Below are 16,348 nucleotides of genomic sequence, written 5' to 3'. Positions count from 1 at the left end.
GAAAATGTGTGGTATCTCACATTTTCAGACCTTTGTAACAGAGGAAATAATTTATTCCCTTCATGTTTTTTAATGTGGCACTGGTGAGTGATAAACATTATTTTTCTCTTCCTTTAGTCATTAAATTTCTGGGTTCTGTATATGTCTCAATAATGAAAAAATTCACACTAAAATCGTAAGATTCGTGGAGATTTAATATAAAATAATACAGTATAAAACATAAAATAATATAAAATCTGTGAGGTAATTCATTACTTATACTTTCAAGTAAATACTAAATGTACTCAATGTTTTTTCTATCTTTTGGTGTGAGGTAATAGTTTTGTTTGATACATTATTCTTTCTTATTTAGTGACATGTGCCAGTTCTCTCTCTCTTGCTTTCAAATATTGTGATGAGGCAAAAATTCTTAAAGCCTCTCCTAATACTGCTGCACAGATTAAAACTGGGTCTTTGTACACTCCTTCAAGTGTAGCAAAATATGATTCTTCAGTAAATGAAGACAGATCTCTTAACCCTAGTGCATATGAAGAAGCAAAAGAATTGATGCTTTCCATGAACTAATTTTGGGAAGACACAATTTGATTAGCTAGTCACTTTCTTATATGAACAGACATGATACAATATTGTCCTGTTCCTGCAGATTAGCTTTTGGGTGGGAGTCTGAGGTGGAATGTTGATTTAAAAAAAAACCAAAAACCAAAAAACTAGTAGTTTGATCAAGGAGAACAACAGGAAGAACAAAAGTTAGAAGTTAGTGTCTGGAACAGGAGTTAGTGGATTTGAGTGACTAGAATGATGAGCTCTTTTCCATGTTTTTCACTCATGTGGAAACGTTGTGTTTTTCAGCCAGATAGCAGCAATGAAGAAAATGATGCTAGATGGGAGACAAAATTAGATGAAGTCATTACGTTGGAAGGAAAGACTAAGCCCCTTATACCAGAGATGTGTTTTATTTATAGTGAAGAAAATATAGAATATTCTCCACCCAATGCCTTCCTTGAAGAGGATGGAACAAGTCTTCTGATTTCCTGTGCAAAGTGCTGCGTACGGGTTCATGCAAGTAAATGGATCTATAATTCATCAATCACTGGCTTTTCAGCATTTCACATCATCTTTATTTCTCACGTTTTTGGAACCTGTCAGATCTGTTGCATGGACTATTGGCATTCTTCATGGTTATATCATTCTTTTTCACATTTCTTCTAGTAAAAGTATGAGTTAGTATATTCATCTTTTTTTCACCACTTTCATGTAGTATCAGTGGAGAGCAGGTCTGGGTTTTTTTTTTTGTTGGTTTGTTTGTTTGGGGTTCAGGTGGGGAGATATCATGGGGTTCCTTTCACATACTTGAATTTTACTTACTTTAAGATCTAGTTTATAAAAACTTAATTTGAAAGTCTGATATTGTTGAAGACTGTTTTTCTTTGTGACTTTTAAAAGAGAAATGGATGTTCCTTTGGTTATTCTCAGAATTGTTGTATTGAGTTAACTTTTTTTCATTCGTAAGGGTGGAAATCTCTATTGCTTTCCAGGGGAGAACACTCATTACAGTTGTTTTACCCCTGGACTGAGATAGTCTCCACACCTATCTCAATTTATTATTTTTAACAGTTGGATAAGTGGTAAACATTTATTGATCTGCCATGTAAATCCTATGAAATATGTAAAAGGGATCTCATATACTACAACTGTATTTTAAGGCATTTTAATATTCCAGATCTTACCAAATCACATATTCTAGTAACTCACTTAGGTATGGCCTGTCCTCTGTCAATGTAGTTTGAATGGTTTATAATATAGATATTATCTTCTGTATTTACCTCAGAGTAATAATTGCTTTATATTAGGGTTGAAACAACTTCGTCATTTATCATTTATTGATTGATTAGATACTATCTACTTAAAGGATTTAAATAGTATCTGCTTGAAATATAATAATAGCCATCTTGTTTTCGTATTGAAGGCAATTTGGAACACACACACATGCATATACACACCTTACATTGTTATGTGTATACAATAGGTAAAGCACCAGGACACAAAATAATTGGGATATAATCTGATTCCTGAATGTAGCAGCTATGCAGTGTAACCATACTATTTTATACACATATGCTTTAACTCATTATTTCATGGACATGGTTAACTATGATAGATTTTTTTCTCGGGAAATTATATTTCTGTTATTTTGTTTCCATCTCAAATGTTATAGAAATTTTCAAAAATTACTCATTAAATCTTAACCCTCCTATAAGGAGGGGGTTTTAATATCAGAAATATTAAAAATTACTCATTTAAATATTTCAAAATTCTCTCATCTCAAGAAGTCAGAGTGACATGTGTTCCTTGATGCCATGTAATTGCTATGTATATTTGCATAATCAGCCATCACCTTAGATAGTTATTTTGGGTCAGGCATGAGCTGAATAGACAAATTGAATTGAAAATATTCCTTCATCGCTAACTCTGAGTTTGCAACATTTGCCTTATCATTGAGGTTGAAGGTAGTTAGACTTAATTTTTGAAGTAATTTTAAATTACTTCAAAATTTAAATTAATTTAATAATATTAGGTCACAGTATATTTATTGTATTATTTTTAACATTTCCTTAAACTTTGCCCCGTGGATTGCAACTTATTTTGAGATGTCTGTGTGTGAACAAATTAGTAGACTTGACATTTTAAAATTTTATTACCCATTCAAGATGTTCCATAAGTATTCTCTATAACTATTGTGTTAGTTATCAATAAGACTCACATTCACCTTGCTTATGTTTTGTTCTATACAGTGAGAATCAAGACAGTATGGTAGGCTAGTGTTCCATTTTTATTTATTTCAGTACTGAGATCTGCAATATTTTAAAGGTGAAAAAGACCTAATGCATGGATACATACTATTATTTTATAGGTTGTTATGGTATTCCTTCTCATGAGATCTGTGATGGATGGCTGTGTGCCCGGTGCAAAAGAAATGCGTGGACAGCAGTAAGTGGCTTATTTTAGTATTGCTTAATCTTTCTTCCCACCCCACCCATGGTGGTCACATTTGAGTCTAATGAAAAAGATAAGATTGTTCAGGTGCTTATAGATGCAATTCCACACTTCCTTGTGTTTCTAGTCTTCCCTCTCAAAAGCATGTTATCTGGTGGTTCTATATCCATTGTAGAAATATTAGGTAAATTTCTTTTCTTTTTTTTTTTTGAGACTTAGTCTCACTCTTGTCACCCAGACTGGAGCACAGTGGCGAGATGTTGACTCACTACAAGCTCTGCCTTCCAGGTCCACACCATTCTCCTGCCTCAGCCTCCCAAGTAGCTGAGACTACAGGCACCCGCCACCACACCTGGCTAATTTTTTGTATTTTTAGTAGAGACAGGGTTTCAATGTGTTAACCAGGATGTTTTTGATCTCCTGACCTCGTGATCTGCTTGCCTCGGCCTCCCAAAATGCTGGGATTACAGGAGGGAGCCACCACTCCTGGTCCTTTTTTTTTTTTTTTTGAGATGGAGTCTCTCTCCGTTGCCCAGGCTGGAGTGCAGTGGCGTGATATCAGCTCATTGCAACCTCTGCCTCCCAGGTTAAGCAATTCTCCTGCCTCAGCCTCCTGAGTATCTGGGACTACAGGCACCTGCCACCATGCCTCGCTAATTTTTGTATTTTTAATAGAGACAGGGTTTCACCTTGTTGGTCAGGCTGGTCTTGAACTCCTGACCTCAGGTGATCCACCTGCCTCGGCCTCCCAAAATGCTAAGATTGCAGCCGTGAGCCACCGTGCCCAACTATTAGGTAAATTTCTGGTGTCAGTCCTCTACTTAGGAACCTGCAGGGACTGTCAGTTTATCGTGTCCACATTTACGTTTTCAAGGCTTCAGAATTTTGCTTCATTTTCTTGTCCGTCCCTATTTTGCAATACTTGAAAAGTATTTCAAGTAACAAGGTAGGGGATCCTCAGTGACCCCTGAATAAACCATGTTCATATCCAACATTTATTTTTCTTTTTTTGAGACAGGGTCTCACTCTGTCATCCAGACTGGAGTGCAGTGGTGCAATTATGGCTCACCGCAATCTTGAACTCCTGGGCTCAAGCGATCTTCCCACCTCAGCCTCCTGGGTAGCTGGGACTACAGGCATGCGCCACCATGCCTGGCTAATTTTTTAATTCTTTTGTAGAGACAAGGTCTCACTACGTTGCCCAGGCTGTTCTCAAACTCCTGGGCTCAAGTGAGCCTCTCACTTTGGCCTCCTGAAGTGCTGGGGTTATAGGCATCAGCCACTGGGCCTGATGTCATATCCAACTTTTCAACTAGCATAAGGTCTTTCCCCACTTACTCATCCTTACATTTATACCTTAGTACATTCTAGAGTTTCTGGTCTGTACTAGGCATTGCTGTGAATTTTAGACAGAACATTTAATAACAAATGATCCCCCATTTAGAGACAAAGAATTGACTTGACCTAAATTGTTTTTCCTAAAGACCTTGTTAAAAATTTACCTTACTACTTTCCTGCAGATTTTTGGGGGCAGAAGAAAATAATAATAATAATAATAATATAAAAATTTAGCTTACTTCGAATCTTTGATTTTCATTCCAACAATCTATGTCAACTTTGTTACTGTTAGTTTTACCTTAATTTTTCTTAAAAATTGTCTTTCAAAAGGAATCAGAACATTCTTGAAAGTGAAGAACAATCAGACCTCAGCAGTGTATCCCTCACTCATGATCTGAGAGCAGGTGCTCAGCTTGATGATTTCAGCTGTAATAGCATTTACTTTATTCCTCAATGATCTCTAATGACAGAGAATTACACTTCCTTGCAACTGAAGTTAAAAACCTGAATGACAATATAAAGAATACGCCTTACATGATGAAAATTTTTGTCATGACTGTGTATATTTAGTTCTCAGTAAGTCTGAGAGGGGTGTCTTTCTGGATGATTTTATTGCTGGCATTCACTTTGGGGAGTGAAAGAAGAGAGGAAAATATGGACACTCTTTATGGTCTGAATAATCTGGTATATTTTAATGTTAGAGGTTTTATCTCCCATTTAAGAAGTCACTACATCAGTGGGCCCAGAAAACATTTTGGTCCATTTATGCATTGCTTAATGATAGGGATACATTCTGAGTAATGCATCGTTGGCAGTTTTGTCATTGTGTGAACATAATACAGTGTACTGACACAAACGTGGACGGTATAGCCTGCTACACACCTAGGCTATACGATGTAGCCTATTGCTACTACTGTCCTGAGTAGTGTAGGCAATTGTAACACAATGGTAAGTATTTGTGTACCTAAACATAGAAAAGGCACAAAAGAAAAACAGCCTTACAATCTTATGGGACTACTGTCATGTATGCAGTCCATCTTTGACCAAAATGTGTTTATGTGACACATGACCGTATTTTCCTTTCATGTGATTATTATGTTAATAAATGTAAGACATATTTAACATAGCCAGGAAGTCCTGCTTCTAATCTTGACTATATAAATATATCAAGCTCTTATTTATTATATAGGTCCTATTCCTAGTACATGAGCCACCATAAAGTATTGCAGAATCAGTTTGGCCAGTGATGTTCTCTCCTTTGCCCTGAATCATAAATTTAGAAATTAGAGATTATGTGATCAGCTCACCAAGGCATTAAGAGTTCTCTGTTCCATCCACAGTTACTGCCTGGCTCCTGTGCTCACACACTGAGCAGTCCTGTTGTACAAGGTACCATTGTCCTTTGCATGGCAGACCCAGGGCCAGGTCTAGGCCACTCACCCTGATTCTAAAGCTGTTCTGATTGATTATGCTGTTTTCATGTAGCATGTTTCATACAGAAAATACTACGATTAATCACTCTTTGGAATAGATTTAAAGCATCTTTCTATTAATTTTAACTCCTTGTCCCCTCAAAAAATACAATCTTGCCATTTTTATTTTAATATTGAAACTATGTAAATCTCTATCAATTTACAGTTGAACTGGGAACTCTTGAATATAACATTACAATGATTTTTAGACCTACATAATTTATTTCTACCTGTAAATGATCTGAATTCACAGTGGATTCCAATTGTTTTTTCAGCGTATCCATTTGAGTGTACTTTTTCTATGAAGCTCCATTCCTATTTCTGTTGAAAAATAGTTGAATGAAGTTTAAGTATTGTAGAAGAGTAACTGACAGTATTGATATTCTGACTTTAACCCTCTGATTTAGTGTGGCAGTGAGTGTTGCAATATTAATTTTTACTAAACACTGCAATGATTGCATTTTAAAAGTATCCTTAAAACTGACTTCTTCAGCAATCAATCTCGTATCTTCAGGTTTATACTCCAGAGGAGCCCTAGCCTCCTTGTAAATAAAGGGCTCTAAAGGAGCTCATGGAAATCAAATAGTGCAGCTGAAGCCAGATGATATTTCATTGGTGGCCTGTAGTTCACTAACTGTCATTCCTAATTTCCTGGAATTTTTTTAAAGAAACCTGCCTTGTGAAGGTGAGGTTGTTCATCAAGAATGTAAAATATTCCCATAGGATAGTTAGTTTGAGACACATGATTATACAACAAATGTAATTGTTCGGTTGGTGTTTTCTTTTATGGTAAGTGCTGTTGAACACCTCGTGTTCATTTTTTATGAGGTATATGAGAATTGTATGTGGTGGTTCTATTTTTTAAAGATTCTTTTTAAAAAGAGAGACTATAAGAGTACTATATCATAGAGTTAATATTTTAGAATCAAAGACATCTTATTATTTCACCCATTCCCAGACATAAATAAATAAATTCATGTTAAAATGTAGTAATTTTTTCAGCTTCAGCCTGAGCAAAAAAGAAAGTGGAGGGTGTATGCATGGCTGGAGTCAGTAATCATAGATCAGCTCTCTTTTTAATTTCCAATTCTAAAGACTAGATGTCACTCTGGGCTCAAATTAGGAAGACAGAGATCATAGTGACATAGGCTCGATCTTTATCTGTGACTTTCTGTGTCCTCACCATTTCTAAAGATTAGCTTCAGACCTCACTCTGATTCATTGTGCTCCCATTTTCTTACTTTTCCATTCACGTCCATTAAAATAAAAACCAAAATGTATATTGCAGCTTCAATTGCATATGCTTGAGGAGAGATTAGTTACAGTTTTTTTTATTGTACCCTAATTTGGATTCTAAGATTATGGCTGTATGCCCAACCTCAACTGAAATGAAATGATACAAAGAATACACGTAACTGTCTATCCTTGGATACAGTTTATATATTTCATGATTCTAATTATATGTCATCTCTTTGAGTCCCTGCCTTACCCTATTTCGGTATTACCCAAATAAATAGACACAACTATCTGACAGCTATAGCGTTTGACTTATGGCTTGTAAACCAGCTTTATTATTTCATTTTCAGCTTTGTTGGATTAAACCCTTTTTGGTCTATTTATATCATTCTTTTTGGAGCAAATTTTCCTCCTTTTTTGTATAATCATTTTAGAGCACATTCCAAACATTACCAAATCCAAATTTTAGGTATCAAAAGTCAATACTCTGATATTAGTATCTGCATCTCATTATTTTGACTTTTCATACACATCTCACTACTTTGTAAAAAATATTTTTATTTGTAATTTTTTTGAGTATGTCATAGGTATATATATTTATGTGTTACATGAGATACTTTGATACAGGCATGCAATACATAATAACCACATCAGGTTAAATGGGGTATACGTCATTTCAAGCATTTATGCTTTGTGTTACAAACAATCCAGTTGTACTCATTGCGTTACTTTAAAATGTACAATTCTGTAGTTACCTTGTTGTGTAGCAAATACTAAGTGTTTTCATTTTGTGGGTTTTTTTTTTTTTCTTTTTTGTACCCATTAACCATTTCCATTTCCCCCATCCCCACTACCCTTGCTAGCCTCTGGTAACCATCCTCCTAGTCTCTAGCTTCATGTGTTCAGTTAGTTTTTTCTAATTTTGTGAAGAATGTCAATGGTTGAGCACCTTTTCATATACCTGTTTGTCATATATATGTGTGTGTGTGTGTGTGTGTGTGTATATATATATATATTTTTTTTTTTGAGACAGAGTCTTGCTCTATGGCCTAGGCTGCAGTGTAGTGGTACAATCCCGGCTCACTGCAACCTCTGCCTCCCGGGTTCCAGCAGTTCTCCTGCATCAGCCTCCTGGGTAGCTGGGATTACAGGTGCATGCCACCACGCCCAGCTAATTTTTGTATTTTTAGTAGAGATGGGGTTTCACCATGTTGGCCAGGCTGGTCTCGAACTCCTGACCTCAGGTGATCTGCCTTCCTCCGCCTCCCAAAGTGCTGGTATTACAGGCATGAGCCACCATGCCCGGGCTGTCATTCGTATATTTTCTTTTGAGAAATGTCAATTCAGATCTTTTGCCCATTTTAAAAATCAGATTATTAGATATCTTTCCTATAGTGTTTGAGCTCCTTTTATATTCTAGTTATTACTCCTTTGTCAGATGGGTTGTTTGCAAATATTTTCTCTCTTTCTGTGGGTTGTCTTTTCACTTTGTGTTTTTCTTTGCTGTGCAGAAGCTTTTAAGCTAGATGTGATCCCATTTATCCATTTTTACTTTGTTGCCTGTGTTTGTGGGGTATTACTCAAGAAATTTTTGCCCAGACCAGTATTCCGGAGAGTTTCCCCAAATTTTTCTGTCAGTAGTTTCATAGTTTGAAATCTTAGATTTAAGTCTGTAATCCATTTTGATTTGATTTTTGTATATGGGAAGAGATAGGGGTCAAGTTTCATTCATTTGCATATAAATATCTAGTTTTCCCAGCATCATTTATTGAAGAGACTGTCCTTTTCCCAATGTGTATTCTTGTCACCTTTGTTGAAAATGAGTTTACTATAGATGTATGGATTTACCTCTGGATTCTCTGTTCTCTTCCACTGATCTAAGTGTCTATTTTTGTGCCATTACCATGTCATTTTGGTTATTACAGCTCTGTATTATAATTTCAAGTTAGGTAATATGATTCTTCCATTTTGTTCTTTTTGCTTAGGATAGTTTTGCCTGTTCTAGGTCTTTTGTGATTCCAAATAAATTTTAGGATTTTTTTTTCTTTTTCTGAGAAGAATGTCTTTAGTATTTTGATAGGGATTATATTGAATCTTTAGATAGCTTTGGGTAGTATGGACATTTTAACAGTATTGATTCTTCCAGTTCATGAACATGGATTATCTTTCCATTTTTTGTTTCCTCTTCAATTTTTTGCATCAGTGTTTTATAGTTTTCATTGTAGAGATCTTTCACTTCTCTGGTCAAGTTAAATCCTAGATATTTACTTTTCTTTGTAGCTACTGTCAATAGGATTAGTATCTTGATTTCTTTTTTAGATTGTTCACTGTCGGTGTATAGAAATGCTCTGATTTTTATATGTTGATTTTCTGCACCTTTACTGAATTTATCAGTTCTAATAGTTTTTCGGAGTCTTCAAGTTTTTTCAAGTGCAAGATTATATCATCTGCAAACAAGGATAATTTGAATTCTTCCTTTCCAATTTGCAAACCCTTTATTTCTTTTCTTTCTTTCTTTTCTTTTCTTTTTTTTGGGGGGGAGTCTGATTGCGCTGGCTAGGATTTCCAGTACTGTGTTGAATAACAGTGTTGAAAGTAGGAATCCTTGTTTTGTTTCAGGTCTTAGAGAAAAGGCTTTCAGTGTTTCACCATTTAAAATAATACTAGCTGTGAGTTGGTCATATATGGCTTTTATTGTATTGAGGTATGTACCTTCTGTACCCAGTTTTTTGAGGGTTTTCATGAAGCGATGTTGGACTTTATCAAATGCTTTTTCAGCATCAATTGTGATGATCATATGGTTTTTCTTCTTCATTCTAATGATATGATGTATCACATTGATTGATTTGCATATGTTGAATCATCCTTGTATTCCTGGGATAAATCCCACTTGGTCATGATGAATGATCTTTTTAACGTGTTGTTGAATTTGGTTTGCTAGTATTTTGTTGAAGATTTCTGCATCAGTGTTCATCAGGGCTATTGGCTGTGGTTTTCTTTTTTTGATGTTTCATTTTTCTGGTTTTGGTATCAGGGTAATTCTGGCCTCACAGAGTGAGCTTGGAAGCTTTCCCTCCTTCTCTACTTTTTGGAAGAGTTTAAGTAGGATTGATATTCTTATTTAAATGTTTGGTAGAATTCAGCAGTGAAGCCATTGGGTCCTAGGCTTTTCTTCACTGGGAGACCTTTTTATTATGGCTTTGATCTCGTTACTTGTTATTGGTCTGTTTGGGTTTTGGATTTCTTTGTGGTTCGATCTTAGTAGGTTGAATATTTCTCGGAATTTATGCATTTCTTCTAGATTTTCCTATTTATTGGCATATAGTTGCTCCTAGTAGCTACTAGTGATCCTTTGAATTTCTGTAGTATCAGTTGTAATGTCTCCTTTTTTATCTCCGATTTTAATTATTTGGATCTTCTCTCCTTTTTTCTTAGTCTGGGTGGAGGTTTGTCAGTTTTGTTTTTCTTTCTTTTTAAAAAACATCTTTTTATTTTGTTGATCTGTTGTATTCTCATTTCAAATTCATTTATTTCTACTCTGATCTTTATTATTGTTTTTCTTCTAATTTTGTGTTTGGTTTGCTCTTGCTTTTCTAGTTTTTTAAGATGCATTGTTAGGTTGTTTATTTGAGTTTTTCTCCTTTTTTTATATAAGCTCTTACAGCTGTAAACATTCCTCTTAGTACTGCTTTCGCTGTATCCCATAGATTTTATATGTTGTGTTTCTGTTATCATTTGTTTTAAGAAAGTTTTCAATTTTCTTCTTAGTTTCTACATGGACTCACTGGTCATTCAGGAGCGTATTGTTTAATTTCCATGCATTTGTACGTTCTTTTTGTCATTTATTTCTATTTTTATTCCATTATGGCCAAAGAAGATGCTTGATATTATTTCACTTTTTTTTGAATGTTTGAAGACATGTTTTGTGACCTAACATGACCTATCTTTGAGAATGATCTGTGTGCAGAGGAAAAGAACGTGTATCTTGTGACCTTTGTATGAAGTGTTCTGTGAATATCTGTTAGGTCCTTTTGGTCTATAGTGTAGATTAAGTGTGATGTTTCTTTGTTACTTTTCTATCTGGAGGATCTGTCCATTGCTGAATGTGGTGTGTTGATGTCTCCAGCTGTTACTGTATTGGAGTCTATCTCTCTTTTTATCGCTAATATTTTTTTCATATATCTAGGTGCTCCACTGTTGAATGCATATATATTTATAATTGTTATATTCTCTTACTCAGTTGACCTCTGTATTATTATAATATAGTGACCTTATTTGTCTCTTCTTAGAGTTTTTGTCTTGGAATCTATTTTTTCTGATACAAGTGTAGCTACTCCAGCTCTTTTTTGCTTTTGGTGCCATGGAATATCTTTTTTTCATCTGCTTATTTTCAGTCTATGCGTGTCTTTATAAGTGAACTGTGTTTCTTGTAGACAACAGATCATTGGGTCTTATTATTATTATTATTTTTATCCATTCAGAGCCACTCTGTGTCTTTTGATTTGAGAGTTTAGTGCATTTCCATTGTTATTGAGAAGTAAGGATATGTTCTGCCATTATATTGTTTGTCTTGCTTGTTTTGTGGTCTTCTTTTCTTCATTCCTTCATTTCTTCCTTTTATTGAAGGTGATTTTGTCTTGTGGTGTGATTTAATTTCTTCCTTTTTATTTTTTAGGTATATGTTATATGGTTTTTGATTTGAGGTTATGACGAGTCTTACAAATACTGTCTTACAACCTATTATTTTAAGCTGATAACCACTTAACACTGCATAGACAAAAACACACAGAAGCAAAAATAAAACCAATAAAAGCTCTACACTTTAGCCCCTTGCTTTTTAACTTTTTGTTGTCTCTGTTTATATCTTATTATAATTTCTATGTCTTGAAAAGTTGTCATTATTATTTTTGATTGGTTCATCTTTTAGTCTTTCTCCTTAAGATCAGAATATTTTATATACTACATTTACAGTGTTTATAATGTGCTGCATGTTTCTGTGTACTTACTATTACCAGTGAGTTTTGTACCTTCAGTTGATTTCTTATTACTCATCAACCTCCTTTTCTTTCTGATTGAAAAACTCGCAGGCTGGGCACGGTGGCTCATGCCTGTAATCTCAGCACTTTGGAAGGCTGAGGTGGGCTGATCGCTTGAGGTCAGGAGTTGGAGACCATCCTGGACAATGTGGCACAACCCCATCTCTAATAAAAATATAGAAAATTAGCCAGGTGTTTTGGCGGGCACCTGTGATCCCACCTACCTGTGGGGCTGAGGCAGGAGAACCCAGGAGATGAAGGTTGCAGTGAGCTGAGATTGCACCACTGCACTGCAGCCTGGGTGACAGTGTGAGACTCCATCTCAAAAAAAAAAAAAAAAAAAGAAAGAAAAAGAAAAATTCCCTTTAGTATTTATTGTAGAACAGGTCTGATGTTTATGAAATCCCTCAGGTTTTGTTTGTATGGCAAAGTCTTTACTTCTCCTTCACGTTCGGAGGATATTTTCACCAGTTATACTATTTTAGGATAAATGTTTTTTTTTTTTTTTCAGCAATTTAAATATGTCATGACACTCTCTCCTGGCCTGTTAGGTTTTCACTGAAAAATCTGCTGCCAGATGGACATATTTGGAGCTCCATTGAATGTTATTTTTTTCTTTTCTTTTGCTGCTTTTAGGATCCTTTTTTTCCCCTTGACCTTTGGGAGTTTGATTATTAAAAGCCTTGAGATAGTCTTCTTTGGGTTAGATCTGCTTGGTATTCTGTAACCTTTTTGTACTTTGACATTGATATCATTCCTAGGTTTGGGAAGTTCTCTGTTATTATTCCTCTTGACCAACTTTCTACCCTTATGTGTTTTTCTGCCTCAGCTTTAAGGCCAGTAACTCAGATTTGCCCTTTTGAGGCTTTCTTGATCCTGTAGGTGTGCTTCATTGGTTTTTATTCTTTCTTCTTTTGTCTCCTCTGACTGTGTATTTTCAAATAACCTGTCTTCAAGTTCACTAGTTCTTTCTTCTGCTTGATCACTTCTGTCCTTATAAAACTTTGATGCTTTCTTCAATGTCAGTAGCATTTTTCAACTCAGAATTTCTACTTGATTCTTTTTAATTATTTCAATTTCTTTGTTAAATTTATCTGATATAATTTTGAATTCCTTCCTTGTGTTATGTTGAATTTCTTTGCGTTTACTCAGAACAGTTAGTTTGAATTCTTTGAGAGGTCACATATCTGGGTTTCTCCAGGACTGGCCCCTGGGGCTTTATTTAGTTTACTTGGTGAGATCATGTTTTCCTGGATTGTCTTGATGCTTATGGATGTTCATCAGTCTGTGCACTGAAGAGTTAGATATTTACTGTAGTCTTCCAAGCCTAGGCTGGTTTGTACCCATTCTCCTTGGGAAGGCTTTCCAGGTATTTGAAAGGACTTGAGCATTGTGATCTAAGCTGTATCTGCATTAGCAGACACCCCGAGCTCAGTAACACCATGGTTCTTGCAGACTCGTAAAGGTACTGTCTTCATGTTCTTGGATAAAATCCAGAGGAATTTTCTGGATCACTAGGCAGAGACTTTTGTTCTCTTCCCTTACTTTTTTCCAAAAAATGGAGTCTCTCTGTTCTGAGCCATGTGGAGCTGTAGGTAGGGTGACAGAAGACTCCCTGTGGCTACCACCTCTAGGACTGTGCCGGTTCAGAACTGAAGCAAGCACAGCATTAGGTCTCACCTAATGCTGGCCCACTGTAACCACTACTTGGCTACCAGGTACTAGGTTTGCTCAAGGCCCTGGGGCACTACAGTCAGCAGATGGTGAAGCTGGCTAGGCTTGTGTCCTGCCCTTCATGATGGTGAGTTCTTTTGGGCCTAGGTGGGTACTGAAGTACCATCCAGGAGCCAGGGACTGAAGTGAAAAACCTTAGAAGTCTTCCTGGTGTTCTGTTGTCCTGCAGCTGTGCTGGCAGTCAAACCAGAAGGCACAGTACTTCCCATCTTTCTTTCCCATTTCTACTGGCAGAGGAGCCTCAGCCCATGACCACCACTACTACAGGCCCATCGGGAGTACTGTCAGCCTACCACCAATGTTCAGTTAAGGCTCTAGGGCTTTTAAGTCAGTTTGTGGTGAATAGTGCCAGCCTGGGACTCAACCTTCAGGACACTGGGCTTCCTGCTAGCCCAGGACTGGTAAAGAAATGCTGTCTAAGAGCCAAGGTCTGGAATTGAGGACCCCAAGATCCTGCTTGGTACTCCAATTCCTGAGGCCAAGCTGGTACCTAAGGTGCAAGAGAAAGTCCTCTTTACTTTCCCCCATACTTTTCTTGTCAGAAAGAATCTCTCCCTGTGGCCACCATTGCCTAGGAATGTGCTGACTTTCAACTAAAGTTAGCAACCTCAGAGTCTCACTCAGGGCTCACGGAGTACCACCTGGGTATCACTGCTGGTTATTCAGGGCTGAAGGGCTTTTAAGTTAGCACATGATGGATCTTGTCAATATGAGGTCTATTGCTTCAAGGCACTGAGTTCCCTTCTGGCCAAGGATGTGTCTAGAAATGTCCAGGAGCTAGGGCCTGCAATGGAGGCTTCATGACTCCGACCAGTGCCCCGTCCTATAGTGGGTGAGCTGGTATCCAAGATGCAAGGCAAAATCCTTTTTACTCTCTCTTCTCCTCTTCTCAAGCAGAAGGAAGGGATCTCTTTTCATGAGCTCTACTGCCTGAAATTGAGGTCGGAGGTGACATAAGTACTTCTTCAGCTGCCTCGATTAGTGTCTCAGTAAGTTGAATGTCCAGCGTCTCTGAGCCCAGCCCAGTCCTCGCCTAGGAGTTGCAGACCTTGTGGCCTAGACTGCCTTTCATGTTTATTTAGCACCCCAGAGTACTCTAGCCCATGGTGGAGAGGCTTGCTGGAACTGAAGTTCGATCACTGGGAGGTGTGATTTCCCTCTGGCTTGGGCTGGTTTAATATTCCCTCTGGGCAGGCATCAGGTCAGTTCAGCTGGGTTTGCTTTCTGTTGTGACTGGGCAGCACTGAATTCAATGCATTGTCTTACAGTTTCTGTGCTCTCCTGTGCCATGTGACCATTGCCAGGGGATAACGGAGGGGTGGTGTTGGTGATTCAAGACTGTCTTTCCTACCCTCTTCAGTGCCTGTTTCAGTGATAGGAAGTTAAAAACCAGGTACTGTGGGTGCTCACCTGATTATTGGTTCTTACGAAGGTACTTTTTTTATATAGATAGTTGTTAAATTTGGTGTCCCTGCAGGAGGGGATGATTGGTGGAGCCTTCTGTTTGGCCATCTTGTTCTGCCCTGTCTCCAAAATCCTCTCATTACTTTTGACTTAAGTTTCTATAGTTTGTGTCTAATCTGTGCATCAGTTTATACTGTAGGCTATTGCTAATTTAAAATGTAATGCTAATATGCTCACCATAAAAATGTAGAATTTGAAGTGCTTTCTTTCTGGGTTCCCCCCCCATTTTTTGTTTTCTGCCTACGTGAAAATTGTTGAGGCTGAGTATTTCTGTGAAATACATGAACCCTAGTGTAGGGATATACTTTTAATTATGAAGGAGGATGTTAGTTAAATGCCTGGAATATGGTGATAACCTAAATATTTACCTCTGTTCCAATAAATTATAATCCAAGTCCTTAATCTTCTGTAGAGTATTGAAAGGTAATTGCTAATAAGTAATAGGAGAATTTTCTATGTGATCTTCTGAAGAATTTAAATTATAAAATTCTAAAAGGTAATGAAATATAAAAATAAAATTAATATAAAAATAAATTAATAAATTAAAAAGGAAAGTGTGTAAGATTCTTTTTTAATTTGGGGGATAGTATAGCATTTGGTAGATGTTTCTCTCCAGGAAATTTGGATGTTTCTTCTGGGACCTTTCGGGGACTGAGGGCTGTGGGATTTTGTTAGAGTGCCCCCAGTATGAATGAAAACTGCATTTGAAGATGGATAATATAACATCACAGAAAGTCACAGAATGTAACATCCAACCCCGTTTTATGACTTTCACCATCATGAGTTGCCTGGCTTCTGTGCATGGCAGCATTAAGCATATGCCGTCATTGGTTATTGCTAGTTTGAAAAACTCCAAATAAAGTATCATTTGTGCTATGTCCTTCTAGGGAGCTTTTTTGTTACCTGAAAGAATTCTTGAAGATTAGGCAGGGTAAATACAGTAGCCAATATACCTATGATCTAGATAACAAAATCAAAATTGAAGGAAGATGTAAAAGTAACATAATGAGAAGGTTTGGCTTTGTTAGAGATCTTCAGCCAAGGTTCTTTTTGGCCCTAGAATTTTTTTATTCT

At 36.7% G+C, this 16,348-nt stretch overlaps 1 protein-coding gene across 18 annotated transcripts in view; it reads left to right on the top strand.

Annotated features, from left to right (window-relative positions):
- The window catches only part of KDM4C (lysine demethylase 4C), a 417,412-nt gene that overhangs the window by 255,358 nt on the left and 145,706 nt on the right, over positions 1-16,348 (top strand). For 8 of the 18 annotated variants that reach the window (XR_010581569.1, XR_010581570.1, XM_074017508.1 and 5 more), the window contains 2 exons: positions 850-1,063; positions 2,912-2,988. The exons of 4 other annotated variants lie outside the window; for them this stretch is intronic. Coding sequence is in view for 7 of the 14 variants with exons in the window: in XM_074017508.1 (XP_073873609.1) it covers positions 850-1,063; positions 2,912-2,988 (291 nt within the window). In the remaining 7 variants the exon portion in view is untranslated. Of the gene's footprint in view, positions 1-849; positions 1,064-2,911; positions 2,989-5,672; positions 5,722-16,348 lie in introns of those variants that run through there. 6 more of the 18 variants (XR_012424702.1, XR_012424700.1, XR_012424701.1 and 3 more) reach the window with 3 other exon arrangements.

Source organism: Macaca fascicularis, chromosome 15, assembly GCF_037993035.2.
Source record: "Macaca fascicularis isolate 582-1 chromosome 15, T2T-MFA8v1.1".
NCBI classification, from domain to species: domain Eukaryota; kingdom Metazoa; phylum Chordata; class Mammalia; order Primates; family Cercopithecidae; genus Macaca; species Macaca fascicularis.
The sequence above is the reverse complement of the archived record's forward strand: the minus strand, read 5'-3'. Positions and strand labels throughout refer to the sequence as shown.